Here is a 26,738-nt window from a genome sequence, read left to right on the forward strand (position 1 = left end):
AGAAGATGGACACTGACCTGACCAGCATGGAAATGCAACTGGATCGTGCCAACAAGAACAGTGAGCTTGTCAGGACACTGAATAAACTGCAACAGCATCTCAAGGTAAACCGGAGAGGGTGGAAGCAGGTCCCTGGATGGAAAAGCATTCTAGTTCTATTTTATAGCTTAAGCAACAAAGCAGTAGATTATGTACTCTTGTTTAGACAGACATCTTGAACAAATTGAGAATTTATATTCAAAAGCCCTGGTTCTCCCACTCATACCAATGTCAATCTGCAGTAGTTCCAACAAACCTTATACAAGACAAGCATTACTGTCAGCTTTTGTTGAACTAGAAACCCAAAGAACTGTTCATATGTAAGTTCTGCTTTTAAGAGAAGTTGTAATTGCTGTTTGAACAAGATAGCCAAGAAATGGACTAGAAATTAACAGAGATGTAAAACTAAGGAGCTTCCTTTTGCTCTTCATTTCTAAAATAAAATTAAGTAAATTAGTAAAAGGCTAGTCTCTTTGTTGGAATAAAGTGATACAACTGCTGCCAAAAATCCAGTTTTAGTAACTTTAAGAGTAACAAGGATTATTTCTCTATATACGTGTGTGTGTACACACACACACACACACTCAACCCTAACTTGTCCTCAGTTACATCAGTCTCAGTCAGAAGTAGTTCTCTTAGAGTCAGTGTGGCTACAATGATATGACAGGCACACATGACACTGGGATCCAGTGCTGGGGAGTTTTTGCAGGGTTTGGTTTTGCCTTTTTTTTTTTTTTTTTAAATCTGGCATCACCTTAAAGAGCAGCTTTGCAGAGAGACCTCCTACATTTTTCAGCTTCATCTCCCTTCACTATTTACATTAATCTTTCATCTGCTTTCAGGACCTTTGGATACAAACGGATGAGGATGCTCGCCAGCACGAGGAGGAGCTGCAGGAGCAGCACACACTGCCTCAGCCCACTACGGACAGAGCTGGAAGAAGTGCAGACCAGCCTGGAGGGCAGCAAGCACTCTCGCAAACTCCTGGAGTAGGCAGAGGTCATGGAGAAGACATAATGAACTCAATGTCCATGGACAGAGAAAGTAGAACTATTTATGCAACAGCTATCTTGTCAGAGAGTTTATGTGCATGTGGTTTAACGTTAAATCTTAACTTTGGGTAAGAAGTGCAGGATTAGGCCAATGATGGATAAATATAACAGTGGCCTATAAGATAGGTCTGATAAGTCTATGGAACATGAAGAGCTCAGTCTTTAGAGATATTATACTGATAGCAGGATTTAAAAAAAACAAACAAACAGCATCTTGGCCCAGCTTTGATCCTAGCAAGGCCTATGAAAAGACTTTTAGCAAATTCAGTAGAAGAGTTAAGCACTTCTGAAAAACCCACCTTAAAAGGGACAGTGTAAAATTCTGCTTCCATTGAAACTATAGTTTTACTAGTTGTTTCCATGGTGCTGGGATTTCTTCCATGACTGTAACCCACAGCAAGATCCATTTTAGTGAAATTTTAAGCATCCTTGCACTACAGACTGTAGTATGAAATAACATACCTGCCATTTCATTTTGTGCATAGGTTTAAGGAGCTACTTTAACATTCACCATTACAGTCTGCAGTTCTTTTCCATAAAGACCACACATGCTAACATGTCCAAGGAGAAAAGTATAACTTCTGGAAAGGACTGATAATACAAGAAGCATTTCTCAGCTGCAGTTATGGGACACCAGTTATAAAAACTGAGTCATAAATGTGGGTTTTATTCAAATAGGTTAAAAAATGCAACCAATACATTCACTTCCAATTGACTGATGATAAAAGGATACATTTTTAGCAGGTGAACTGCTATCTCCATAGCAAATTTGAGTTTTTAAACTTATTTGTTATATAAAACCTTCCTAGCACAGAACTGCTGCAGCATTCTGTAACACAATGGCACATTTACTTGATGTTGTTTTGCTGAAGAGCAGCTTGTGTTGCTAGAGCGCAGTTTTTCTATTAAAGCCTTTGTAGCTGTTCTTCCTTAGAGTGTTTTTTTTATTATTATTATTTTTACAGCAGCAACAACAACAGTCCTTCAATGATTCATATCAGTAAACAGTAAGCACTAAATGAGCTGTGGGGCTCATATTTTCCACCAGATAAAGAGACACATACATATTGTAAACTGTGGAGCAGAGACAATGTTTGTTGAGAATGCAATCAAATACAGTTTCAGTTGAGTCTAAAGCCAGCTGCTGCTACTGCAGCATAACTTTGAAATAAATAATACTGGTATATAAACTCAAATCTAGACACAAAGAAATTCAGAAAAACAAAACAGACTCAGACTCAAGGCCTTCATAAACAACAGGGTCTATTTCTGCCTCAGAGGTGTATCATCATTTTAGCTCTCATTTAGCGTGCAAGTAAATACACAGGTCCTAATGTTCTGTAACGCATATCCAGTGGGGATGAATGCCACTTGCCTTAACAGCTCACCATTTTATAGAGAAAAAAGAATCTTGAGAGGAAACTGATGCACAAATCATCTCTTTGAGAGCCAAATGGAAGAGCTGAGCAGATAAGACATTCTGGGGCTCTAAGACTTCTTTCTGCCCTCTAGAATCAGTCTGCTTACTATTAAATGAAAGCTGGAGCCTGACCTTCAACACACCACTAATGAGCATGAGGAAATCATCAGTGAGTACTGAGCAGCTGATGAGAAAGCAAAGAAAGCTGTGGCTGATGTAAGTCACCTCCCCACCTTTCTGCCCTTTCTGTTGGTAGCTGACAACCTTAAGGTATATATTCCATTATTTCTCTCCAGTGCTGATTTGAAAGCACACTGTTAATAATATATGTCAGCACTTGCATTGCTTTTTATGATCCTGAAAAGCAGAATGCATGTTAGCTCACTGATTGCAGCCTGGCAAAATTAATCCACAAAAGAAGAAATCCTCTTTCTCTCTGCCTCCCTGGTAATCTACATCACAGATGGCACCCTGAGGAATTCCTCCATTTCCTCTCGATTTATCCTTTCTTTCACTTATTACACAACTGCACTCATCACACCTATCAGGCCTCCAACAAAGAGTAGGCCGGCTTCCCTCTCTAGCTAGTCAATGGCATTCATAATTGGCACAGAGGGGAGAAAAGTTGCCAGCACCGAGCAGATTGCTCCTTTGGCACTGTGCTGACAACTGGCACTTCAGAAATATCACAGTTAGCTGTGGATTTAATGCACAGCATTTCCTCCCAGAGTGAGGCTGAGCCTTCTGTCACCTTTGTGCTTTCAGCTACCGCATGTTCATGCAATATCTTCACCTTCCATCTACAGCACACTTTCAGCCACCTTCTTTCCGTTCAAAGGTAGAAATCAAAGCCTGAAGTGTCATTAGAACTAAAGCTGTTGACTCAATAATAGATGGGGATAATACCTTTGACTACTCCAGTGGTACTGACTGAGCAAACCACCACCTGGTTTATGGTCCAATCTAGAGTTGTCCAAGTCAGCTGGGATTACTTCCACTGATTTCAGTGAACTGTGGATCCGGTCTTTAGAAAGGCAGCCTACGATACACAGAAAAATTACAGATACGGCAACATTTCTCAGAAGGCAACATACAGATATCAGGTCTACGTATCCTAGCTTGCAATGCTCTGCATAAACAGCTGTGCTGTCAATCTGTTTCGTACCTTTCTCACAGGCTTCCTGTGTGGCAAAAGATCTGTGTCAGGAGCAGGATCATTGCACGCACCTGGAAAAGATTAAGAAGAACTATTAAATTGCAATAAAAGACCTGTAAGTCAAGATGGAATAGGCTGAGCAGTTAGCCCTGAAAGGAGAAAAAAAGCATCATCATGAAACTCCAGGGTAAGAAACACATGTACAAATATATTAGAAAGATCATTCCAACAGAGCAGCTATGAAACTCTTTTCTGCACCTGAGCTTCCACATTCAGCACAAATACCTGAAAAGGAATGTTTTCATTTAACAGCCAACATGTCCCAAAAGGAACGCACTAATTTAAGGAAATCCAGTCCAGGCAGAAAAGACGCATGTAGGAAACTCTCAGCCTACTGGAGCGCTAGAGAACTTCAGCACTTTGCACCCTGTGCAGAACTCATTGATCAGAATCTTTATGGTGCTTGAGTACAGCAGTAAAAAGCCACTGGTATCAGCAGCTGATCTACACCCACGAAGGAGAAGGTGTACCGTCATCAGCAGCATGACTTACCGTTTATTTTTCAACTGCAACAAAACGCTAGAGCATGAGTAGCTTCAAATTCCTGGGGTAGAGACCATCTTCCTATTTCTTCTTCTGATCCTCATAATTCCACATCAACACTTCAAATCCCTTCCATAATCATTTCTCCTTCTGCTCCTTTTCAGATGAAAGAACTGGAAATAGAGTTAGACTCTAACAGAAACACCATGTGGAGACTGAAAATTCTGCACAAGAACAAGAAGCCTCTAAAGGAGCTGGTCTTCCACAAAAGATGGCCACAAAACCAACTAGCGCATGCAGGAGCAGCTGGAAAAGATGCAGAACAAATAGTAAACTTACAAGAGACAAATTGAGTAGGCTGTATATATTCTCTGCTCCAGCTCACTGTTTCATCATACAATTGTACCTTGTCCACCAGGGGCATTTTGCCTCTGCAAAACACAACTGCAGGAAGCACACGTTCCATTTTTACTGACAGCATCCCCAGACATGTGGCCCACTATAGACTTGCATGCACCTATTGAGACAGTCACTCAAAAACATGCATCATTCTTTACAAAGGATTACTCTCCTATCCCTTCTTTGCAGCCACTTCCTGTCCTCAAATACAGTCTCTAATACAGAATCATAGAATGCTTTGGGATGGAAGGGGCCTTTAAAGGTCATCTAGTCCATCCCCCCTGCAATGGGAAGGGACATCTTCAACTAGATCAGGTTGCCCAGAGCCCCATCCAGCCTGACCTTGAATGTTTCCAAGGATGGGGCATCTACCACCCCTCTGGGCAACCCATTCGAGTGTTTCACCACCCTCATCATGAAAAATTTTTATTAATATGTGCACAGATATGAACACAATTTAAAAAATACCTATTAACTACCATTCTTTAGGGTCATGACCATATTCTTCACCTTGATGTCGTTATGCACAGATATCGGACATGTTCCAGGTCGATTTTTCCCAGCGCGCAGATTTCTCTTGTTAAACCAAACCCTTTCTGGTACAGGAACAGGAGGCTGGCCAAAGCCTGGCCAAGTACAGGTAGACCATGCACGAACTGGATGATGCAGAGGAGAGGGAGATGGGATGGCTGAATCAGCTCTAAACAAACTGCACACCAGGCATTGTGCCTCAGCAAGCAAAGGGCTCACTTTTGGAGAGATTATCCAAGCGCCTAAGCTCTCTTCCTCTGTGTCAGCAGCTCAGGAAAAGGCACTGCAGATAGAGCTGGCGTGCTTGAATCCACCTGCCATGAATTTATTAGAGCAGAAAAGGGTGTGGGATAGAGATGAGGAAAACATAGGTGTGTTCTCAACACCAGCTGACTCATGCAGTTCCCTACAAAAGGGAAGAGAGATATTCCGTAAGCATTTTCATGCACGGAGGTAAGTTCTGAAATGGCTAATCATTACTACAGATGTGTTTTCACTAATGGTAAAACAGAAAGGGAGAAAGAGCATCACCCTTCTACTTCCAAAAGGGATGCAGGCTAAGGGCTAAATCTTTTCTCAAGGGCACCAAAATTGCACAGCAAGGACCTCTCTTAGGAAAAAGCCCACCTCATCCTGGCATGGTACTCCAGGACACTTCTGTACACTCCAGCAGTCTAGCAGGGAAGACAGGGACCAAAACTATACAAAGCAAGTACCACCCAATTCCTGCTCCCTCTCCTCCTTCCCCTGGGGTAAAAACAAGAGACTGCACATCATTGCGTATCAAATGTGCCTAGACATTATAGCATTTCTACCTTCTTTCTTAGCAAGGTTTTGAAAGGTAAATAATATGCTACTGCAACACTGCTTCAATTTTCTTTTTTCTTCCAGAGTACTGTGTATCGTGCCAAGAGCTGCCCATTGAAAAAACTGCTATAGTACTGATTAAAGCAACAGGTCTGAGATAGCAAGTGGCCTACATGGGAAAAAGACTAGAAGACAGAAAAAGCATGCAATGATCTGCAGATAGAATAATTATCTGTGTGTCAGGTCTGCAAATCTGCAAATAATACTTCTCAAGTATACCCGGAATGATAGAAGACATCCAACACTACTTGAAAAGGATCTGTGCTAACACAGATCTGGGATTTTTCAAGTCAAGGATAGGAGGTGTGATCTGGGCCATCTCTTGCAAATAATTCCTCTCATCAATAGCCTTCATTCATAGTCTTAATAAGCCTTATTGTATGGGGAAAAACTTGAATTTGTTCGCAGCGAGACAGGAGAACATAGCGTTCAGGGTTGCTGCGCAAACCTAAGACGCTAGACATAGTGCGGTGCTGCAACCGCGGAGAAGGGTAGGAGTAGCACAGAGCACGTTCAGACAAGCTGGGTGGCAGAAACAGCTCCTGTGGCAGCACAGTGGGGTACAGTCTGCAGAACATGAGACTTTGTTGGTTGTGGGAGAATTACTCCAGAACTAGGAGGGCTGACCCCTAGTGAATGCCTTGAACTAGCCAATGTTAGCAATGCCAACATACAATTTTGCTGCCATAATCTAAAAAAATGGTGATAACACTGCTGCCGTTTCTTTTCTAGTGATCATTTTCTGTAGGAGCTAGAGAAAACACTGCTGTCATCCAAACACCCTGCCCTCGTTCACCAAGCCAACTGGTACAAATGCATTTAGGCACACAACCTTTGAAAAGCAGGCTAACAGAGCGCAGATGCTGCCAGATGTCACACACTTCAGTCTGAAGGTGGCCATTTGGAGCCTGAGCACGCAGGCTCCTACCTGCTTCACCACATATCTTCTCTGGCAGCGGGGGGAAAGCAGGCAGTATCAAGCTCATCATTACCCAGAAAGCCAGTATGCAAAAAGACCGCACAGCAGAAGTCTGGTCAAGCTGCACGCAGTGGGAGCAGTCTTCCTTCTTTCTCATTTTGTATTATGACCATTGCACACATTACACAAAGTTAAAACAGGAGTTGGCAAGGCAGGCACAGTATCAAGTAGCAAAAAAGCAGGACATTTGGATACATGGACTTTCCCTGCTTAAAAATCCTAGATTTGCAGTTCTTTAGATCATCAGTGGCTTTACCTGATCTAAAGGCAATGTTCTTGCTAATTTAAGAATATTACTGATGAAAACCGATTTTGACAAATTACTGTGATCTAGACAGCAGTTCTAGAAAAGCAGGGAATACAATTACAGGAAAAAAATACATTTGTTGGCTCTTCTTTTTAAACATCAGGCATAATATGACACTGTGCTGGAAATTGCTACATTTTCAAATACTGGGGTGAACGACGCACATCTAGAACGCCTCTCAAGGCAAGTATTTTCATCCGCAATTACCTGTTTGCATATACAACTGCTTGCTTCCAAGACCTCTTTTTGACTAGCTACTACCCATCTGAATGCATCTGCTGTTCAAAAAATAAAAACAACAACCTCAAAGGATGTCCCAGCTCAATTTTTTTAATACATCTTAAGGTCTGACTGCATCTAAATTACTTTCACGAAGATCAGTTCAGTCTTGCTTCTGAGGCCTTAATCTCAAAAACATTGGCATCCTTTCTGGATTAGCACAGCATAATTGTATCAGCAATACAGCAGGAACAAAGGTGGAAAATTCTCCAGAAAGCTTTATTGGAGACAGGGCCTTGGCTTTTAATTCTTAGAAGCTCTGCAGAGTTCCTCATTTAGATACTTTCACCCCATCTGGTGAAGATAATTTCGTAAACATAAAACCATACTTAAACGTTATTTCATTCCTGTTACGCAATTTGACTTGGCCTAGTTGCGTACCTTTAATCTGTGGAGCTGATCTAGTGTTATCGTTAAGCCAATAAGGGCTGCAACGATTACATATCTCACAGTTACAGAACCATAGTGACACTGGTTTAGGAGACTATCGACTTTAGCCTCCTTCCCGAGTGCAAGATCTTATATTGCACTTTGCCATTCTGACAAATATTTGTGTGATCCATTCTTAAAAAACGGTAAGAAAAGCCCTACGTCCTGCCAAGTCAGTCCAACACAGGGCTTGACTGCTTCAAAGGAATCACCGAGAATCTTTTTCACTGTAACCTAGATCCGCCTTGCTGTTTTCTTAGCTTATGACTTCTCACCCTACCCCCAGTGGGCATTAGAGAACAAATTGTTCCTTTCCTCATAGCAGCAGCCTTTTATCTATTTGAAGCCTTACCAGATCTTTCCTCAGTTTTCTGTCCTCTCAACAGGCTCAGCAAAAGTCATGTGTTCAAAGACTGATCGTTATTGCCACCTTTTTCTCCAAATATCCGTATTTCTCTTGTGCGGAGCCCAGGACAGGACATACATTTCCAGCACAGCTCAGTAGAGCAGGATTCCTGTGTATGTCTTATGAGCATTTTCTTACCTATATGGACCTGCATGGGGTTTGCCTCTTCTGCAACAGCAAGATGTTATGGACTCCTACTCAGCTTATGACCCGCGGCAGCCCCTCCATCCTTTCCTGCAGCACAGCCAGCTGCCCCATTCTTCCCAGTTTTGTAACCCTGAAGTTGATTACGTTTAATTTTATAGCAGCGCACCTGTTACTGAACCCCATCCTATTTTTTCCATAGAGCTCCCATTTTGAATCCTAGTTCTATGACTGTGTTTATTCTGCCTTCAAACTTGATCTCATCTTCAAATGCAGCAATTACGTTCTTTATTTCATCATGGATGAGTAATGGACCCAGGGTAATTCCCTGTACAAGCACCAGTATCAAGTACATTTTTCCTCAACCAGTTTTGCAACTCCCTTAGAGTGGTATCATCTAGACTGGTTTCCCAGTTTATTATTAGAATACCCTGCAAGCCAGTGTCAGAAGCTCTACTAAAAATCAAGATATATGACATATACTGCTTCTCCCTTATCTGCAAGCCCTATTAGGCTGCCAGAAGAGGAAATTAGATTGGCTCAACTCATTCATGACAAAGCCATACTGGCTAGCATTCACCTTCTTGTTTCGTTCTAGATGCTTATAAATTATTTATTTCCTCTCAGACTAGAAATTAAACTCACTACTCTATTGCTCCTCAGTATATCTGGGAGTCACCAATTCCCCCCAGACTTGCCTTTTTTTTTTTTTTTGTACTTGAGCTAACAAAACCTCACGGGCAATGGAGTTTGAAGTTTTACAGGATCCAAACCATGAGACCCCAAACAGCAAGCAACTCCTCAAAGGGATTAAGAGCAGGGCAAAGTACAGCAAGTGCACTTCTGTATCCCAGCCAGAGAAGAGGGAAGGTCCTACAGCATCTGAAGGAGTTAGGATAGGATTGTTATCCCCTGCAGTGGAAAGCACCTTGCTTCCATCCTTCAGCGTCCAAAGGCAAGGAAGGTCACAAAGACTCCTTGCATGGTATCTCTCTAAAACTGAGCCTATGGTGAAGAAGCCCAAATGACCTCCCTTCAGCTCCTCACAACCTCCTTCCCAAGGCTACGGCTCTTCCCTGGCACTACCACCCGCAGCCCTGCCAACCCCCACCTCAGGAGGCGTCACACAAACCAACGCCTCCAGTAGCGCTTTGGGCCTCCCCAGACCCAGAGGACCTGCAGATCCTTAGCTCATGCTCCTTCCAACAGAGGCAGCCACGGCCTCCTTCACCTCGCAGGGCTACAAAGCACCAGGAACGACCAGCATCCCCCTCCCCAGGAGGGCCCGCCGCCTCCCCGCCACGCTTGCCGTCTCCCACTGCTCTGAGGGGACGAGCGCCCCGCCGCGCACGCGCACTCCCCCGCCCCCGCCCGCCGCCTTTGTGTGAGGCGCGGGCGCGGCTCCCCGCCCTCCTCCGCCGCGCAGGCGCGGAGCGGCTCCCCGGCGCGCCCCGCCTCCCCCCGCCCCTGCAGCGCGGCGGCGGCGCAGGCGCAGCCCGCGGGGCGGCCGGCGGGCGGCGCGCAAGCGCAGAGCGCGTTTCCTGGCTCCCTTGTCAGTGCCGGGCCCCCCCCTCGGCCTCCGCCGCCGGCCGCTCCCTCTCCCGCCGCCCGGAGCGGAGTCGCGTTGACTGACCAGAGTCCGCGAGTCCCGCTCCGCTCCCGTCGCCTCAGGTGAGTCCCCGCGCCGGGGGCGGCTGTCCGCGGCGCCGCTGGGCCGGCCTGCCCCCGCCCCGAGAGGGGTGGGGGGCGGGGGGAGCCCGCAGGGCCGCCGGTGCTGAGGGGATGGCGGGGGGGAGTCCCCTCGGCCCCGGCCTGCCCGGGGGCGGGGGGCCGTGCCCGGCCCTGTCGCTGCACGGAGCGGGGGGCGGAGGCACCCTTCTGAGGGTGAGGCGATGGGGACCCCTCGGCTCCTTTGCCCTGAAGGGACGGGGCCGCACGGGGGGTGGATGGGCCCGAGGAGGGAGCCGGCGGGCGGGCCTCGGCGGAGCAGCCCCTGCCTTGCCTCCTGCCCCGCCGTGGCCTCCCTGGCAGCGCTGTGCACCTGTGTTATCAGCGCGGGGCAGGGCCGCAGCCCGCAATCCGTCCCAGACCGGTCGGCTTTATAATGCTAATGGTGTCCTGTGTCAGTAGGCTTGCCTGCGAGGAGTCACCCTCTTGGGAAAGCTGCGCTGAGTGACTGGGAAGGGAGTGACAGCAGTAGGAGGCAGTCCTTAATTATAGGCACTTCTCTTCCAGATGTTTGAAAGTGATGTAGGTGCTCTGAAAATAGGCAAGCATTAAAAAGATGCCTTTCTCTCACACACACACATGCTATCTCCACTTCTGAGTCTGCATCCTTGCTGGTTGCTTGTCCCAGGGATGGCCTTACACCACATATTTCTCATCCCATTGAGAGATGACAACAGCTGAGTCCTGCACTTCCCAGCCTTGATCTTTTCAGTCTACACATTGAAAGAACTCCTGCTGTACAAAGGTGCAAGATTTCCTTTTTTTTTTTTCTCCTTTTTTAAAAAATTTTTTGAAACACAAAGGAGAGTTAGTTTGCATTTGAAAAAAGATCAGGGATAGCTTCGTTAAGTACTTGGCTAACAAAGTTATCATGACAGTATCTTACCTGTGTGAGATTCTGAGGTTCGCTGACAGGAAAGCATTGAGGGGTTTACTACGTATGAATTACATCAAGAATCACAGAGCTAGTTGCATTTTCTCTAGTGAGATGTGAGTTTGATTTTGTCTATGTATTGGTAAGGAAGAAATAGAACTGGAAGACTTAATTAAGATTTATCTTCCTGAAGAAAATAGTGCTGTAACTATCAGATGACAGAAATAGTAGTGCAGTTTGAGATTATCATCACTGTTGTTTTTTATGAGTTTGTTACCAAACCAAAATGGAAAACAGTCGCTTGCTACAAGTTATGGTGCTCAGGAAACTCAATCAATGGGAAGGAATGGATCATATTGCTTGTCTAGGCTGTCTTTGGAAGAGCGTGTAGGTTAGTAAAAATCTCTGAACTGGAAGTTAGGATGGGATTGTATCATTTACATGTAGTGCCAATCTGTGGAGAAAATACCAGGGTTGTATTAGAAAGTGTTTCAAAATAGCTGCGTTCCTTGGGGAGGGGAGATTGGATATTTTTACATTTTATTTCGGAAAGAGTAGAAAAGGCTGAGCATTCCTTGTTGGTAGAACAGCTCTTCAACTTTTCCTGTATATGGAAATGCACTGCTACCGAATGTTGGCATGTACTAAAGCAAGATCGTGGAAAAAGCAATTTGCAGTCGTGTTTTGCTTATATTAACGCATGGAATCTCAAAATATGGCTGTCCAAGGTCAAAGGTAACTCAGATTATGTCAATATTTTCCCATTAACAAAAATTAGTTAGTTATTTTGCTTAGGACTGCATATATTTAATAGCTTCAATTGATTGGTAGAATATGATTATTAGAAGAACCGTGAAAATCATGCTGGTTAAGATTATGAACTGGACTTAAAGCTCATACAGTTAAAAGTTATATTTGAGGTACATTTGAAATGTAACCCATAAGTTGTATTTCTTTAAAAGAGTAGTGCTTGATTTCTTAAAAAAAAAAAGGGGGGAGAAAAGAAAAAGTCTCTCCAATTATTTGCATTGGCAAAGTACCCTATCATTTCTGCTCCAAGATTCAGCACTTTCAGCATATTTGTTAAGCTAGTGGTGTGATAGTAATTGCTAAGCTCCGTAAGAACATACTCATCTTTCATTCACTCCTGAGTTTCTGTTGGACTGCCATTCATTTCCTGTTTGCTTCCAAATTCCTACCTTGTCCTGAAGTCTCCACCCTCTGCTAACATGGCCATACTTGGGTATGTTGTAATTTCAGGCTATAATGGGTGTGGATGTCTTGGAATGACATCGCAGAGATATTTCTTTTTAGATGTATATGTGGGGGTAAAAAGACTTTGATCCATCAGCCAAGGATAAATTGCTATGAAAATTAGTGGAATATATGGAGAGAATTGACAAATCCAAGTTGTATGTATTAACTATGTGCATCTTAGTTATTACAGACGACCTTGAGTTTTTATGATGTTATCTTCCATCCGTTTATGCTGCCCTTGATTAATACAGAGCATACAATATGATATGTATTTTAAACAACTTTGTAATTGCTGGTCAGTGTGCCTCCAATTGCAGAGGTTCAGCGCTGTCTCTTGTAGCAGTCATAAGTTAAAGAAAAAGCTTGGTATCTAGCTTTTTTTTAAAACAAATTAAAACACTTACAAACTAGAACGATTCAGCTTGTTCTTTTAGTGTTTGAATCTCATGGGGGCAAAAGTCTAACTATAAAACAGTTTAGTGCTGGAATTAATTTGAAGAAATTAGTAATTAGTTGATTACTAATCTTAATACTTTTTCCCTAGGATACATATAAATGGCTTTATCAAATAATACATCAGCAGATTACAGTTACATATCAATGTTCTGGACACACCAATTTAACCTCCTGATACATATTAAAAAAAAAAAAAAAAGATTTTATTGTAGTGCTGCCTGTGAGCCTTGATACATGTCATGATTTTGAATCAGTTCACTGAGATATGTCCCTAGAATTATTTTTTTTTCCAAGTATTCCATTTCTATGGTAAAACTATTAGGTTTGTTAGATTTCCTAAGAACCTGCTCTCTCGCCTGTGAGGATATGCTAAGCAGCAAGCGTATATGGGTTTTAGGGCAATTGCAATTAGCTATAGTAAGCAGGACAGTTAAAATTCATTGGCCTACTGAAGATATCAGGGCGTATGGCGAAGGAAGCTCTTTAGCAGCCTTAACTTATTTACTGAGTAAGTTGTGACTGTCTGTAAGTAAATTGTAATACTGGACTGAAACAACCTTGGTAAATGCTGAAGGCTGATTTTGTTTTAATAATTATATAATTTTGAAGTGTTTTGTTTTCAATTTTACACCTTTCAGCTTTTTCCATTTTTACAACATAGGAATATCTTTAACTCGGAATGTCTCTACATCAGTTTTTACTAGAGCCGATCACCTGCCATGCATGGAACAGAGACCGTACTCGTAAGTAATATGTTAGTTTTAACTTTTAATTTTTCAATTGCTATTTTCTCTTTGCTGTCAGTTTGTGATCTTGTAATGTTCTGGATCATGTTTAGGGAAGGTATGGTCAAATACATAGTGCTACATGTTAAATGTTCCACTTATGATCGAAAAAGCACACATCTTCTAAATCTGAACTTCTCTAAACCCATTACTGGAACTCTGATGTGTGAGCAGATGTAGTCTTACTAGTGTTCCAGAAAGCTTTGCCTTGATGTGCACCTCTTGAGAATGACCTGGCCCTTACCCTTTTTGACCCTCTGTTTCTGTACCCCAAACCAGCCCTTCCTTTTAATTGCCTAGTTTTCTACTAGAACGTGGATTGCCATGTTCAGAATGTATTGTCTTTCTGTGCAGTATACCCATGACCATGTTATGACCATAATTGTTTGAGGTTATCCAAGGATGTTGTCCCTTTGTTTACAAAACCCATGTAATGCTCTGAAATCTGAGAATACAGGTTTTAGATTGAAAGTCTTTCCAAGTAAAGCATTTGGTGTTAAAAAGCCTTCTGTACTATTGGATTGTTTTATTTCTTCTTCAAGAGATTGCCATTAGCCCTAATAATCATGAAGTCCACATCTACAAGAAGAGCGGGAACCAGTGGGTAAAGGCTCACGAGCTAAAGGAACACAATGGACACATTACAGGTAAGAGAATATTGTGCTGTACCAGACATTAAGTTTGCCCGCCCCCTGTTTTCCCCAGTCGAGAATCTGAACAGGAAATCTGCAAGTGTTGAGTAAATAGATCTTTTTATAGGTTGGCATTCCCACTTACTTTTGCAGCATTTTTCTGGAGTGCATGCAATGAATGTTAGCAGGAAAAGCCCTATTTCATTTCCAGACATTTTGGTAGAGTAACTGAGCCTTTCTTTCTTAACTATTGCTTATTTTTCATCCATAGTGACATAATGAGAATAAATTTTCAGTCTTCTGAAGTAATCTGGTTGTGTGTCGGACTCTCCCGGTGGTACATGCTGCTCCCTTTCAAGTGCTAGTATTAAAACTTCATCAAGTATACAACTGTTGCGTTGGTTTGTGGTTTCCGACAGGAATAAATATCCTTTTTTAGGGACTGTATAAAGAGTTGAAGTGGTCAGTCCTGGATTTATGACAGAGCATCAGTGAGCACATTTTACTGCAGGCCCAGAGTATCTGTAGCTCCACGATGAAAATGTAAGAAGAGCTGCCATAATGAGTCACAAGGTGTTATTTTTAAAATGTGATTGTCCTGCAGTAGTGTCTTATATTACTATTTTTTTTTGTGGTGATATTTTTATAAGGGCATTATTCTCTAAGGAAATGAAATTAATTAATACAAACACTTGCTCAAAACAGCAATATCCTTTATTCTGTTCTCAGCTCCCTAATGGGCAGAAGTATCTGCCCAACAGCGTTTTGCAGTAACTTTATTCAATTTATCTGATTCTTGCTGTCAAAGAGCACAACTGTACGTGCTCCTTTGTGAAGAGTCACTTGGGCTGAATTTACAAATGGCATGCTGTTCCCCAAAGACGTTTCTCTGCATTTTACTTGTACCTGTTAGTGTTAGAAGCCAAATATTCATGACTTGGGAAAAGAGCTCTCTCTGCTTTCCTGCATAGCGTATACCTTTGGAATACTAAATGCTGTGGTTGTCATAAAGAGTAGACTTAAACTGTGGTTAGACACAGGAGGTAGACTGATCAAACCACTTGTTGCCTCTGACAGGAGTGATTCAACTGCTGCTGCTCCAGCTTCTGATGACAAGGGACAAGGTCCCTTGTTTTGCCTTCTGTGTCTTGATTCAGAGCTGTGGTGGTGAGCTGCTTCTGTTCACTTACAGGAAGAGCATTATTCACGCTCTTTGCTGGCTTAGTTTTCTGCTAAGCTGAAAAGCTGAACTTGCCACGGGTCAGAAGAACACCAGTGCTGGTGCAGAGGAGGTGGGGGGAAAGAGAAATAACAAGGGTCAGGATGGTCCCTCTTTCAAAAGCAGCGCTAGATTGACTTGTGTAACTATGGCTTCAGACTACCAACCTCTTCAAAAATAGAACTTTTAAAGCATATGCCTATTTTAAGGAATGTTTTTAATACTGAACACAGTTATGGAGAACCATTGAAGTATAATTTTGTGGCAGGAGAGTTCAGGATTGCACTCTGCATCTCAAAGAAGAATGCTAAAGAAAATATGAAAAATAATGTTGCCGTAAGACTTTCCAGTTGAGAGAACATCCTTCATTGCATAGGAGGGGAAAGAAGCAATGGCAGGCTTATCAAAGGCTTTGTGTTATTCTTTGAATGTGTTATTTTTGCTCGGTAAATGTTTCTTTCTTGTCACACAGCTTAAATAGGCATGGAAAAAATGTAAGGATTGTATCAGTACATAAAGATTGATAACTTATAAACAAAAAAAAAAACCCTGTTATCTAAACTTTTAGATCATGATTGCGGTCTGGCAGCAAGCAGACAACTATGTTAGAGGTTTGTGCATAGTTTTAGGATTGCTGGGTTTCAGCTGTTGAAGCAGGTCTCTTGCAGAAGTCCATGGTTTGCAGGGTGCCGGCGGACAGGCCTTAGCCAGTCTGCAGAGCTCCACCTGTTGGCCAGCTGTCAGAGCGGGCTTCCTTAGCAGGCAAATTCTCTGTGGAATCTGGAAATTTAGAATCTACAATTTTGATGTAAGCTAGAGGGACAAACTGATATCCCTAACAGTTTAAAATGGTGCCTGGAGAATAAGTGAACAAGGGGAATACTAACATAACAGTAATAACTGTCTCTGTAGTAGAAGGCTGTGAGATTGTCTCTGTTTCGGCTTGCTGTAAAGCATAGAGTATAAAGGGAAAAGTTTATTAATGTGAACTCTAAATTGCAGGTATTGACTGGGCTCCCAAAAGCGATCGCATTGTAACTTGCGGTGCAGACCGTAATGCCTACGTCTGGAGTCAGAAAGACGGCGTGTGGAAACCAACACTTGTGATCCTGAGAATTAATCGTGCAGCCACCTTTGTGAAATGGTCTCCCTTGGAGAATAAATTTGCTGTGGGAAGTGGAGCTCGACTTATATCTGTGTGCTACTTTGAATCTGAAAATGACTGGTGAGCTGTTTGAGTTTGATTTCCATTTACACCCCTAAGGTCTGCATAGGAAAGCTAAAGCCTGGAGTTTAATGGTGGTAACTAGGTTACTATTTTTCCTAATTCCTAAAATATTCAGGAAATGTAGAGGGATAGGCCTCATCAGTTCTTTCATGGACTTTTTACATCTTAGGGAAAGGTTCCCTCTTTTACTTCTTTACTCTGGTGTAGCAGCTAAAGGCCTTGGACTTAGCGTATTTTTCAGGTTATACATGTTGGTGTGGATGTGTTCTGGTTGACTACCACAAACATGTTGCTTTTCTAAAGGTGCAAGAATTTATGCAGAGTAAAAATTTCTGTACCACAACTGTATGATCGAAAAAAAGAGAAATGTTTCCTCCCTGTACCTCCTTCCAGAATGAATGAAGAAACCTTGAGTTGAGTCTTTCTTCCGTATAGATTAGTTTCGGCTGTTTCTTGTCATTAAAGAATTCCAGTCTGTCACTTATCTCCAGGGTGGATGTTCAAGCTTGTCATCTACCTGTTCTGTATTCTGTCATGTATTCTTGTCACAGTTTATAGATTTCCGACAGGACTATCACAAATATTTCCACTATTAACATTTTTTTCTTTTTGGCATCTAAACTTAGTGCTTCTGGTCTTTAATGGATCTGTATTTGTAGCTGTACATGTTGGAGCTACATTTACCATATCATCTGTAGGTGAAATCAATATGTTCAGTACCTATTACTTTGGGTTGCATAAACACGCATCAAAAGACAGGTGTCTGTGCCTGCCGTGCTGTGTGCAGTCTTCCATGTGGGGACGGTAAACAATGATACCATCTGCAAAATACATTTTAAAGATTGTTTTGGACTTTTATGCTTTCCAACATATTCAGTTCTTAACATTTTCTCTGCTTCACTTGTCTGCAGAAGAATCAAAAGCCCATATGTTGAAGACAAATAATTTAATGCGATCCTTAAAACTGCTTGTGCCTGATGGATGTAAATTCAAAGAAAAAGCACCATCATCCCAAAGGCCATCAAGTGAATAACAGATTTCATTACTGTTTTGTAAACAGTTCAAACCAACCAAATCTGCTGAGACATATTTAGGCTAATATTGATGCATTCAACATCAGGACTGCTCTTCACTGTACTTCAAATAATTGAGATGTATACACTAGTCATATCACTGGCAGTTCACCCATTTACTTGTTGTGTTTTATAGTTATTGTATTACTAAACAGTAGAAGAGTCAATAGGCAAGAGAGATGACTCTAAAACTCATTGGGAGGAGCTGGAGAGGAAGTGTACTTAGTGATTTAAGAAAATAGTGCTGCTTAGCTCAATACCACTGTCAAAGCTGAGCTCTTGTTCATAGGATGTAAGGCACCAGGCAATTACTGTGCAAAATTCACATTAAGGAGTTCAGTCCGATGCATTATAAAAATGAGTTAGAAGGGGAATAGGATTCAGGTGAACAGATACCTATTTAATGTGAATTTGTTTATAATCTTCAAAATTTTAATTAAGATAACCATATAAAGTTCACAGACTGTACAAGGCCATATGAAAGATTTGGGCAGAATGTGAGTTTTATTGCAAAACTGGTGTGTTTAGTCATTGGCAAGGGGTGATCTTTTGGGGGAGTATTTCATGGGTTTGGGGGAGTCTGGTAAAATATTCCATGTAAATTTTATCTCTCTTTTCATTTAGGTGGGTGAGCAAACACATTAAAAAGCCCATTCGTTCCACTGTCCTTAGCCTGGACTGGCACCCCAACAATGTTTTGCTGGCTGCTGGATCCTGTGACTTCAAGTGCAGGTGAGAGAAGATAAATCATCTGTAAATCAATTTGGATTACTGATTCAAGTTAGTCAATAGCATGAGCATGTTGATCATGCGTTTGCTATCAGAATAGAAGATGGCTCATTGCATACTGTTGTTGTTGTTACCAAAATAAAATAGCCAGCTTAAGAGACTTTGGTGCTACTGCATGCAGACTTCAGACTACTAACATTTATCTGTTGAGTGACATGCCTGAATTTAATGAACTGGTGGGTTTCTTTACTAGCAGTACACAAAAGTAGTACTACTATGCATGTACTGAGTGCTGAGATCTAGTTGTTAGGCTGAAATTAGACTAGCAGGTGCTGTCTTGTAGAACACCAACACTGCTAGTTAGAGTTCAAAAAGCAATATCCTGATGGTGCAGTTCCAAAATTCAGAGTAACTTGGCACTTCCAAAGGCAGTATCTTATCTTTTTCTTCCCTGAGTCACTTGGTCTCTCCTCTTCATCTGTGCTAGCCTTAACGTTCTTGCAGCCCTGTGGTGAGCAGGGTCAAGGAATTGATCCACCTGAAACTCAATGCAACAAAACACATTTTTGAAGAGCATTAAAAAAAAAAAAAAGGCTGGTAAAAACAGATTAGCATGTGAGATGGATGACATAGTCTTTCAAACCGATTGTGAAATTACACCATGAGGGATGGGTCCTGCAAGTTGCTCTGTGCTGAGTGATGGGGGTCACTGCAATGAAGTCTGCATGGGGAACTGTCTGCAGAGTGGTTGACTTTAGTTCATCTTTTACTTAATCACTTGTACCTTGAATAATAAGGAAAGCTTCTTTTCTTAAATTCTTTATGTAATAGGGCGCTTTTTAAGCTTCAAAGTGTGTACTAAAAATGACTAAGAAGGAGTGGGAGGGGGAGGTGGGACCGACTATTACGTTCCTTATTTCAGAATGAAACCCAGGCATCTAAATTCAATCCTTTGATACCTTTTTATGTAAGGAGAGATGTTAAATGGAAGCTGGGGAGAAGAGAGTTGTCTCCCTTCCCTGCCTTCTTTCCACTTTTAACTAGATAAACTATACGTGTTCACTTCCTTTCACAAAGAATGTGGTGTAAAATGTACTCATTCATCTTCCAGAAGCAGCTGCTTTTCACATGTGGAAATTTTTTCATGCGTGTTCATAAAGCATCTTGGGACTCTGACATTAGGTCAGCTGATACCTATCTATCTATCTATCTGTTACTTTGGACTTCAGCTACAGGCTTTGTTCGGTGCTTGTTACATGCATTGCATCCCTGATGATCTCCTCTTTCCTGTTTTGGTTGAGAAGTTAGACTTGAATTATTTTCTGTTCAGTATAGGTTTTGAGTTTTTTGGGGGTTGGGGTTGGTTGGGGTTTTTTTGGGGGGTGGTGGGGGGTGGGGTTGGAAGAAAGTCAAGATGTGGTTCAGTTCATTTCCTGGGAGCATATCTAGAAGACTGCTTAGTCTTTTGTTTCCCATCAGAAAACTCAGTGTCCTGCATCTTATTTCTCTGAAAAATGGTGTATATTTTGAAAAAACAGATCTTGGTTTAAAACATTTGGGAAACTTTCTGCTCTTGCTTAACATTTTACTTTAGGATGAATCATTTAATAATTTTGCTGCTTTTATCATAGAAATCTCCATATAGAAACATTAAAGAAAGGAACAGTAGTGGAGATTGGTACTAGGTTTATGTTTCTATTTTTTCCTCAAAACCATGAAAGAATATTCTCTTTGGTAAATGATGAATACAGATCTCTAGAATTCCAGTTCTAGGGAATGCTCAATTACATATTAAAGGTAATAAAGATATCTGGGCCTGAAGTATGCATCTGTTCTGATAGGTGGTTCTGAAGAAAATTATGAAATGGATCTGCCAGAGCCACTGCCAACTAATAAGCAGCTAAGTGGGAGACATTTTGGAAAAAGAATGGAGGGCAGAAGAGGCTCCAAGTTGATAGGTATTCAGCAGAGTTTTTTTGGTGGCTGGCCTAGATGAGCTCCTCTTACGTTTGTCTTTAGAAATATATATATATATAGCTAACAGCACCGCATAGGTGTGAATTTTATATTCTTGCTGGAACAATGTTGCTGTGGGAATGAAAGTAATTTCCCAATGTTCTTTGAAGGCTGGGGCCTTCAAGCTGAGATGATTTTGATTTTAAAAGAAAGGGAGACTTTAGTAAGGGAAAAGACTTTTTTTTAACTAACAGTTATCTTCAAGGTCTTTCACTACTTAGGAATGATTTTTCTGCCTTGTGTCAAAGGCTGTTGCTTTAAACATCTTGTCCTATTTCCATACATTAAGAGAACCGTCCTTTTAGATGTCTCTATAAAATTAAGTTTGTTGAAGGATTATCATTAGATTATATTTAAACTGATAGAGCCAAATATAAATTCATGCTTAATTCTCTGAAAATCTGTACCTAATATAGCTGCAGTTAAACCCTTCTTGTTCCAAATGATCAGCTTTATTTGAATAAGCTGAATAGGTACCTTTTGAAGTGCATACCCCACACATGTAAAAGATGAAAAAAAAACAGGGAGAGGGGAGCAACATTTCCTTAAACTCACTATAAAATATTTCCTTTTTGTGTTTGCAACCATGAATATTTGATCACGGTTTTTCGTTTATACTGAAATGTTTCTCTGATAGTAGTATGGCGTAGCTCACTTGCTCCGCCTGTTCAATGGACTCTAATGCTGTGTTTGTGACGTCCCAGTAACTTCCATGGTAACAGTCAAGAACACCATATTGTGGCATGTCTGAATCATGCAGAAGGAATTTGATGAAAGGGGGAGGCTTTCTATTTAAATATAGCTTGAAAATTGTAGTGCTGGGAAAAAAACTATAAAAACATTGTGGTATTTCAGGTTTTCAAGGCATTCTTTCAGTAATGAGCCAGAACAAGGTGGCTCAGAGCCCCTTTGCTGGCATTTGAACATCAATTTTCTTTCTTTGAAATCCTGCTAAAAAGTGAATGTTCTTAAAAAGTGGGTAATTTTGTAGGTGTTTGTATTAGCTTCTAATTACACAGTGCAATTTGTGTTTTTTCTCTAACTGAAGGATTGACTCTGAGAGTTATTAGCACTGCAAAAGGATGAAAGGGAGATCTTGGCACAGTGGAAAATGCAATGACAATGTATGTTTTTGTGCCATCTCCTGGAAAAAAAGGAGAGAGATACAAGAACAGCATTTATGAGAAACCTATATGCATTACACCCTTTGTACTATTGCTTTCTCTTTGTATACTGAAGCTTCCCAGCCACTAGTGGCTTGTTGTTTAAAGATACCGTAGTATTTTATTTTGTTAGAATTAGAATGCATCTGTTTGCATCCAATGTGAAATGTATATGAAGCTCCCAGGAGGTTTTTTCTGTCTTTGTTCATGCTGAAATCTTTTATTTGCAGGGTGTTTTCTGCTTACATTAAGGAAGTGGATGAAAAACCAGCCAGTACACCATGGGGCTCCAAAATGCCTTTTGGGCAGCTGATGTCCGAATTTGGGGGTGCTGGAAGTGGCGGATGGGTGCATAGTGTCAGTTTTTCTGCCAGCGGTAACCGCCTAGCCTGGGTCAGTCATGATAGTACTGTGTCAGTTGCCGATGCCTCAAAAAATATGATGTAAGTATGTTCTTTCTGTTAGTTATTAGCTGTTTGACATAGAAGGAAGTAGTATGTGGAATATTGTGCTTGCAAGAATGGGAACTGTGACAGCTGTTTCCAGTTTTGACAATTTTACTGTAGATTCTAGGAGTCTCTTTGAGGCCTGTATAAATAAGGTAGATTCTTAGAATTTTAGATTATATAACTTAAATTTCTTATAAGAATTCTTCAGTGAGGGTGCAGTCAATTTACTTTGGGGGGGGAAACAGCATTTGAAAAAAAAAATACATTCCACTCTAGTGATTGGGGAAACAATATTTCCATGTAAATGGATTCAAGAGAATCCAGAAACATGCTCACTCCGTAACTACTAAGACCCTATCCCCAACCAGGATCTGGAAAATAAGTTGTTCATTTCATGAAACGTTAATCCCAACCGCTGTCCTTAAGACACTGCTGCTGCAACTTTTCAACTTACGCCTTCCAATCCAACAAAATGTTTTATTAACTGTTCCTCCTTCTGCTCCTCATCCTGATCTGAATAACTTTTCAGTGTCCATGGCTTTCTAACCAAGAAGGAAGAGATTCCCCATACGTTTTGATAGCAGAGATCTCTGGTGGATCATCCAGCCATTGCTCTGCTTCATTTTGAATTATGGTTCTGATGGCTACAGCTGTATAAGTACCTGGCTGGGGATATCATTAAGTGTAAAGTGTTCTAGAATTCTTTTTTCGTTTGTTACGAAATCCCAGAAGTTTACTTAAATTAACATACAGGCTTTTTCCTCCTGAAAAGGTGACGCCAAGCACTAAAACTGCAAGTGTTTTTTAAATGCAAACGAAATTAATAGCTTCATCAATGTGAACCTTTTTTGGGGGTATTCTTTTTAAACTCTTGCCACTGTTTACACACAATACTAGATAACTTCAGCCTTTCATCTGCAATACTTCATGTTTGTTATAGATCTTCCAGGACACTTTCATTAGGTTAAAACTTTTTATTACAAATTACAACCTTCTGGTGTCACCTCAGGACAAGTGAGCTACACAGACTTCTTTTCCAATAATCTTTGTGTGGGAACGATCTCTATTTTTTGTTGGAGCCAAAGATGAGAGGTTTCAATGAAGTCCTCTAACAAATGTTCTTGTGTTCAGGGTTTCGCAGCTGAAAACAGAGTTCCTCCCACTCCTGAGTGTGTCGTTTGTCTCTGAGAACAGTGTGGTGGCAGCTGTAAGTGTCTACTATTTTCTCCTTGTAGAGTGTTGTAGTGTTTTGGAGAGGGAGAAACACCATACGTTATGAAGTTAGTAATAAGCAAGCTTTTCCATAGTGCCAGTCTTTGCATTTCTGCAATTAACAGCAGCAGAAAAACGAGATGGTGATTATGTTTCTTGACATGCTTCATGATGTCTGGTTGCAGGGCCATGACTGCTGCCCGATGCTCTTTAACTGTGATGACCGTGGCTTGCTGACCTTTGTTTCCAAACTAGACATTCCAAAACAGAGCATCCAGCGCAATATTTCTGCTATGGAACGCTTCCGAAACATGGATAAAAGAGCCACTACAGAAGATCGTAACACTACCCTGGAGACGCTGCACCAAAACAGTATAACGTGAGTGTCGTGGCCGCCAGTACGAGGGGAAGGAATGCTCTCCACATCACTTTGGTTTCCCAGGATGTACTGCAAACCTATGAGAGCTCAGATTTGCGATACCAGATGGGTTTAGCTGGTATCCCATTTTCATTTTAGTCTTTCACTAACAGCTGTCTATTTCTGGGACTCGGATGGAAGCTGGTAAAGTTAATCATTACCATGGCGTGCATGCTACTGCTGTTTGCTCATGTTTAATGTGTTCTGTAACTTGAACACAGTTTATCTTATCAAATATGTAGATAGTTCACAAGGGTTGGTAGCACTGTGCAAAAATCTCGTCAGCAAAATTCACCTGAAACAGGAATTCACATACCAGCTTCCTATTTCAGATGTTATTTCCACGTGTATTTATTCATCAAAAGGATTGATTCAGGTTAATAGAGTAAAATATCCTTGCATTTAAAAAAGTATGTGAGCCCAGAGGATGCTGACATTCCTGAAGCAATTTGTCATTATTCAAGGAAAATGTTTAGGCTACAGTCACCAAGCGATAAAAGAGCTTTCAGCATCCTTTTTCTTTGCTTATTTTTCTGAAGCATTGTACCAAAAATCTAGCATAAGCTCTGCTATACTCATGTCTCCCTTTGAGAGAGTAGGAGTTGAATTCAGCCCAAATTTCCCAGCTTTTTGGCTCTCTGGAATGGGTGTCTGTTACAGCTATCACTCTCTGTTTTCAGCCAAGTGTCTATTTATGAGATAGACAAACGAGATTGTCGTAAATTCTGCACCACCGGCATTGATGGAGCAATGACCATCTGGGATTTCAAGGTATGCTTTTATTACCATGTTTATGTGAACTGGGTGTGGTGGTGGGTTTTTTTGATCTCTAGCATCAACTTCTGGGGCTCAGCCCTAATGCAGGTTTTATTAGCAGTAGGAAATCCAGACTGGAATATTCAAGACCATTAGCGAACTCCATAAGGAAGACAGATCCAAGATTCAGCTTAAATGCAGATATACTTTGCTTAGCAGATGGTGCTAATCCAGACTTAATTTTTTAATGGAATCACTTAATGTTCCTGTAGGAATCCCACTGATTGTTTCCTTGTCCGACCTCTACCTCAGCCACAATCAGGCTGGAAAGATCATTGGTATGACAAGGCCTGCTGCCTCTTCTTGCTCCCATCCCTTTGGACTCTACTCACTGTCTTTCTGCAGAACATGGTCCTGCCCTCTCATAATTAACTTATCAAAGTAGTAAGAAGTTACCTCAAGCAGTTAGCAAATACAGTAAGCGCTGTATTGAAAACCCTGAAAAGATTTAATAATGGAAGTGCTTGCTTTGCTGAGGACTGGCCAACGGAGGTCTCTGTTGGCCTCCCCAAGCTGCTAAGAGCTGTGCGCTGCCTTTTAGGCAAAGAGTAGTTTGTCTGTATTCTATAATGCCAGAAAGCTCTGGTGGGGACAAGAGCCAAATAAGAAATTGAGGTGATATATAAGCTGCTTTAATGCAGTTTCAGGAGAAGGGGGTGGAATCATTGGTCTATATATGCATGAGTTTGAAAGGAATGACGATAGTGGTCTCTGGCTCTTGAATATGAGTCTAATCTCAAGTATTCAGGGTTTTCACTCGTTTTTCTTAGCAACAGCATTTACACTGAATTATTTAACACAGGATACTGTAGCAGATTGTGATTAAGATTTTCTCTCTTTCAAGACCTTAGAGTCCTCTATTCAAGGTCTACGAATCATGTAAAGATGGATTTCCGTGATCTAGCAGGACAAACTGCTTGACAGAATGCAGCTCCCACATCTGCACAAACCTGAAAAGGGAGGAGGAAGGTGGAATATTTGGAAACACTGAGAAAATACAGCTTGGCAGATTTTCTTTTGAATCTAAATTTGGTGAATTGTGTTGTTTTCAAAATCAGCTGTGATTGTTCTTTTTTATTTTTTTTTGGTTGGTTGTTTCATTCCATTCTTTACCAAAGCTGCTCCTTAAGTAGTTTATTGCAGGAAGTTATGAATCACTAACTTAAAAGGGGAATTTTATGTAAATTGTCTGCTAGAAATAATAATAATAAAAAAAAGAAAAACTGATTCTTTGTTTTGATGCTCATTATCAGTAATTAAAAAAGGGATATTAAGGGAATTAACTGAGAGAGAGAGAGCAGGAGAACCATGCACTGATATTTTATGGCCGTAAAACAGGAAGAGTTCATCTTTACTGAAAGTTTCTTAAAGTTGACAGATGAAAACCTGGCGTTCTGATGATCTGGGTGTGAAGATTCAGCTGGGCTTCTTTCAGGGGAATTGTCCCCTTGAGGCGATGATTTTGGAGGATGAACAATTTTGTCTTACTATTCTTAATTCTCTCCACCTAGCGTTTAATCCAGTAATAATAGGAAATTAACCTGAATGTCTTTTTCATTGTCCGTTTAGTGGGTCATAGTTTTCCAAAGGCGAATGACCAGAATTATTTGTAGTTACCTTTCAGGATTTGTACAAAGACTTCTCACAGTGCAGTGCCTAGGATACAGGGTAGAAGGCTGCATGTGGAAAGTGAGGCACAAGTCTGCTGAGCCAGATCTTAGGAGGACAAATTAAAAGCAAATCACTTTGTAAGTCCGTGAAGCTACGCAGGACTGCATGTTGTGTTAGAGCCAAGTGCTCAGCCTATAAAATTCTGTGTTTATAATGACTGGTGGAGAAATGAAGCACACTTATCAGAGGTATCAGCGTGGTCTAGCTTCTGTGCAGATCCTTTGTCTCCAGGTGACTGTATCTTTTGAAGTTCAGTTCTGAGCCTCGGTAGCTCACGGGGGCACTTGCACATAACTTATTTTATTCACGTGGTCTAGTTACTCTTAACTGTATTGCTGCCTTGAGGCTTGAGACAAGCTGTGCTCTGGAGGGGATTATCTGGCTCACAGCATTGCTTTACAAGGTTTAAGACTTTGTCATTTCTGTTGAAAATGCAGAAGTGTCTTAAGAAAAACCCCATG

At 41.4% G+C, this 26,738-nt stretch overlaps 1 protein-coding gene and 1 long non-coding RNA gene across 10 annotated transcripts in view; one reads left to right on the plus strand and one right to left on the minus strand.

Annotated features, from left to right (window-relative positions):
• The window catches only part of LOC148052045 (uncharacterized), a 48,345-nt gene extending 42,040 nt beyond the window's left edge, over positions 1 to 6,305 (minus strand). For all 4 annotated transcript variants that reach the window (XR_015698982.1, XR_015698980.1, XR_015698981.1 and 1 more), the window contains exons 1-4: positions 5,078 to 6,305; positions 4,220 to 4,516; positions 3,677 to 3,738; positions 3,418 to 3,550 (exon numbers count right to left, since the gene is read on the minus strand). This is a non-coding gene — a long non-coding RNA (uncharacterized LOC148052045). The remainder of the gene's footprint in view (positions 1 to 3,417; positions 3,551 to 3,676; positions 3,739 to 4,219; positions 4,517 to 5,077) is intronic.
• Positions 6,306 to 10,038: 3,733 nt separating this feature from the next.
• ARPC1A (actin related protein 2/3 complex subunit 1A) lies at positions 10,039 to 26,464 on the plus strand. 6 transcript variants are annotated; one of them, XR_015699102.1, is made up of 11 exons: positions 10,039 to 10,222; positions 13,528 to 13,609; positions 14,194 to 14,298; positions 16,505 to 16,727; positions 18,428 to 18,535; positions 21,942 to 22,154; positions 23,292 to 23,367; positions 23,558 to 23,751; positions 24,471 to 24,561; positions 24,819 to 24,884; positions 25,451 to 26,464. XR_015699102.1 is itself a non-coding variant. In XM_087733731.1 (11 exons), the coding sequence occupies exons 3-11, from the start codon at positions 13,546 to 13,548 to the stop codon at positions 25,487 to 25,489; spliced, it is 1,113 nt and encodes a 370-aa protein (XP_087589857.1). In that variant the 5' UTR covers positions 10,039 to 10,222; positions 10,908 to 11,024; positions 13,505 to 13,545; the 3' UTR covers positions 25,490 to 26,464. The 6 variants fall into 6 exon arrangements, 5 of the variants coding, with proteins under 5 accessions (XP_087589857.1, XP_087589859.1, XP_087589856.1 ...); XM_087733731.1 differs by lacking the exon at positions 24,819 to 24,884 and adding an exon at positions 10,908 to 11,024 and having other exon boundaries at positions 13,505 to 13,609; XM_087733733.1 differs by lacking the exon at positions 24,819 to 24,884 and adding an exon at positions 10,908 to 11,024.
• Positions 26,465 to 26,738: the final 274 nt, after the last annotated feature.

This window comes from Nipponia nippon, unplaced genomic scaffold (assembly GCF_047370975.1).
Source record: "Nipponia nippon isolate SJK-2023a ecotype South Korea unplaced genomic scaffold, ASM4737097v1 scaffold_5, whole genome shotgun sequence".
In the NCBI taxonomy this organism is placed as follows: domain Eukaryota; kingdom Metazoa; phylum Chordata; class Aves; order Pelecaniformes; family Threskiornithidae; genus Nipponia; species Nipponia nippon.

What these genes read in the sequence shown, in the direction of transcription:
- ARPC1A (XM_087733731.1), top strand. Translation starts at nt 13,546, where the DNA reads ATGTCTCTACATCAGTTTTTACTAGAGCCGATCACCTGCCATGCATGG. An exon ending in ATGGAACAGAGACCGTACTC is followed by an intron (nt 13,610 to 14,193) that starts GTAAGTAATATG and finishes TTCTTCTTCAAG; the next exon opens with AGATTGCCATTAGCCCTAAT. An exon ending in TGACCATCTGGGATTTCAAG is followed by an intron (nt 24,562 to 25,450) that starts GTATGCTTTTAT and finishes CTCTCTTTCAAG; the next exon opens with ACCTTAGAGTCCTCTATTCA.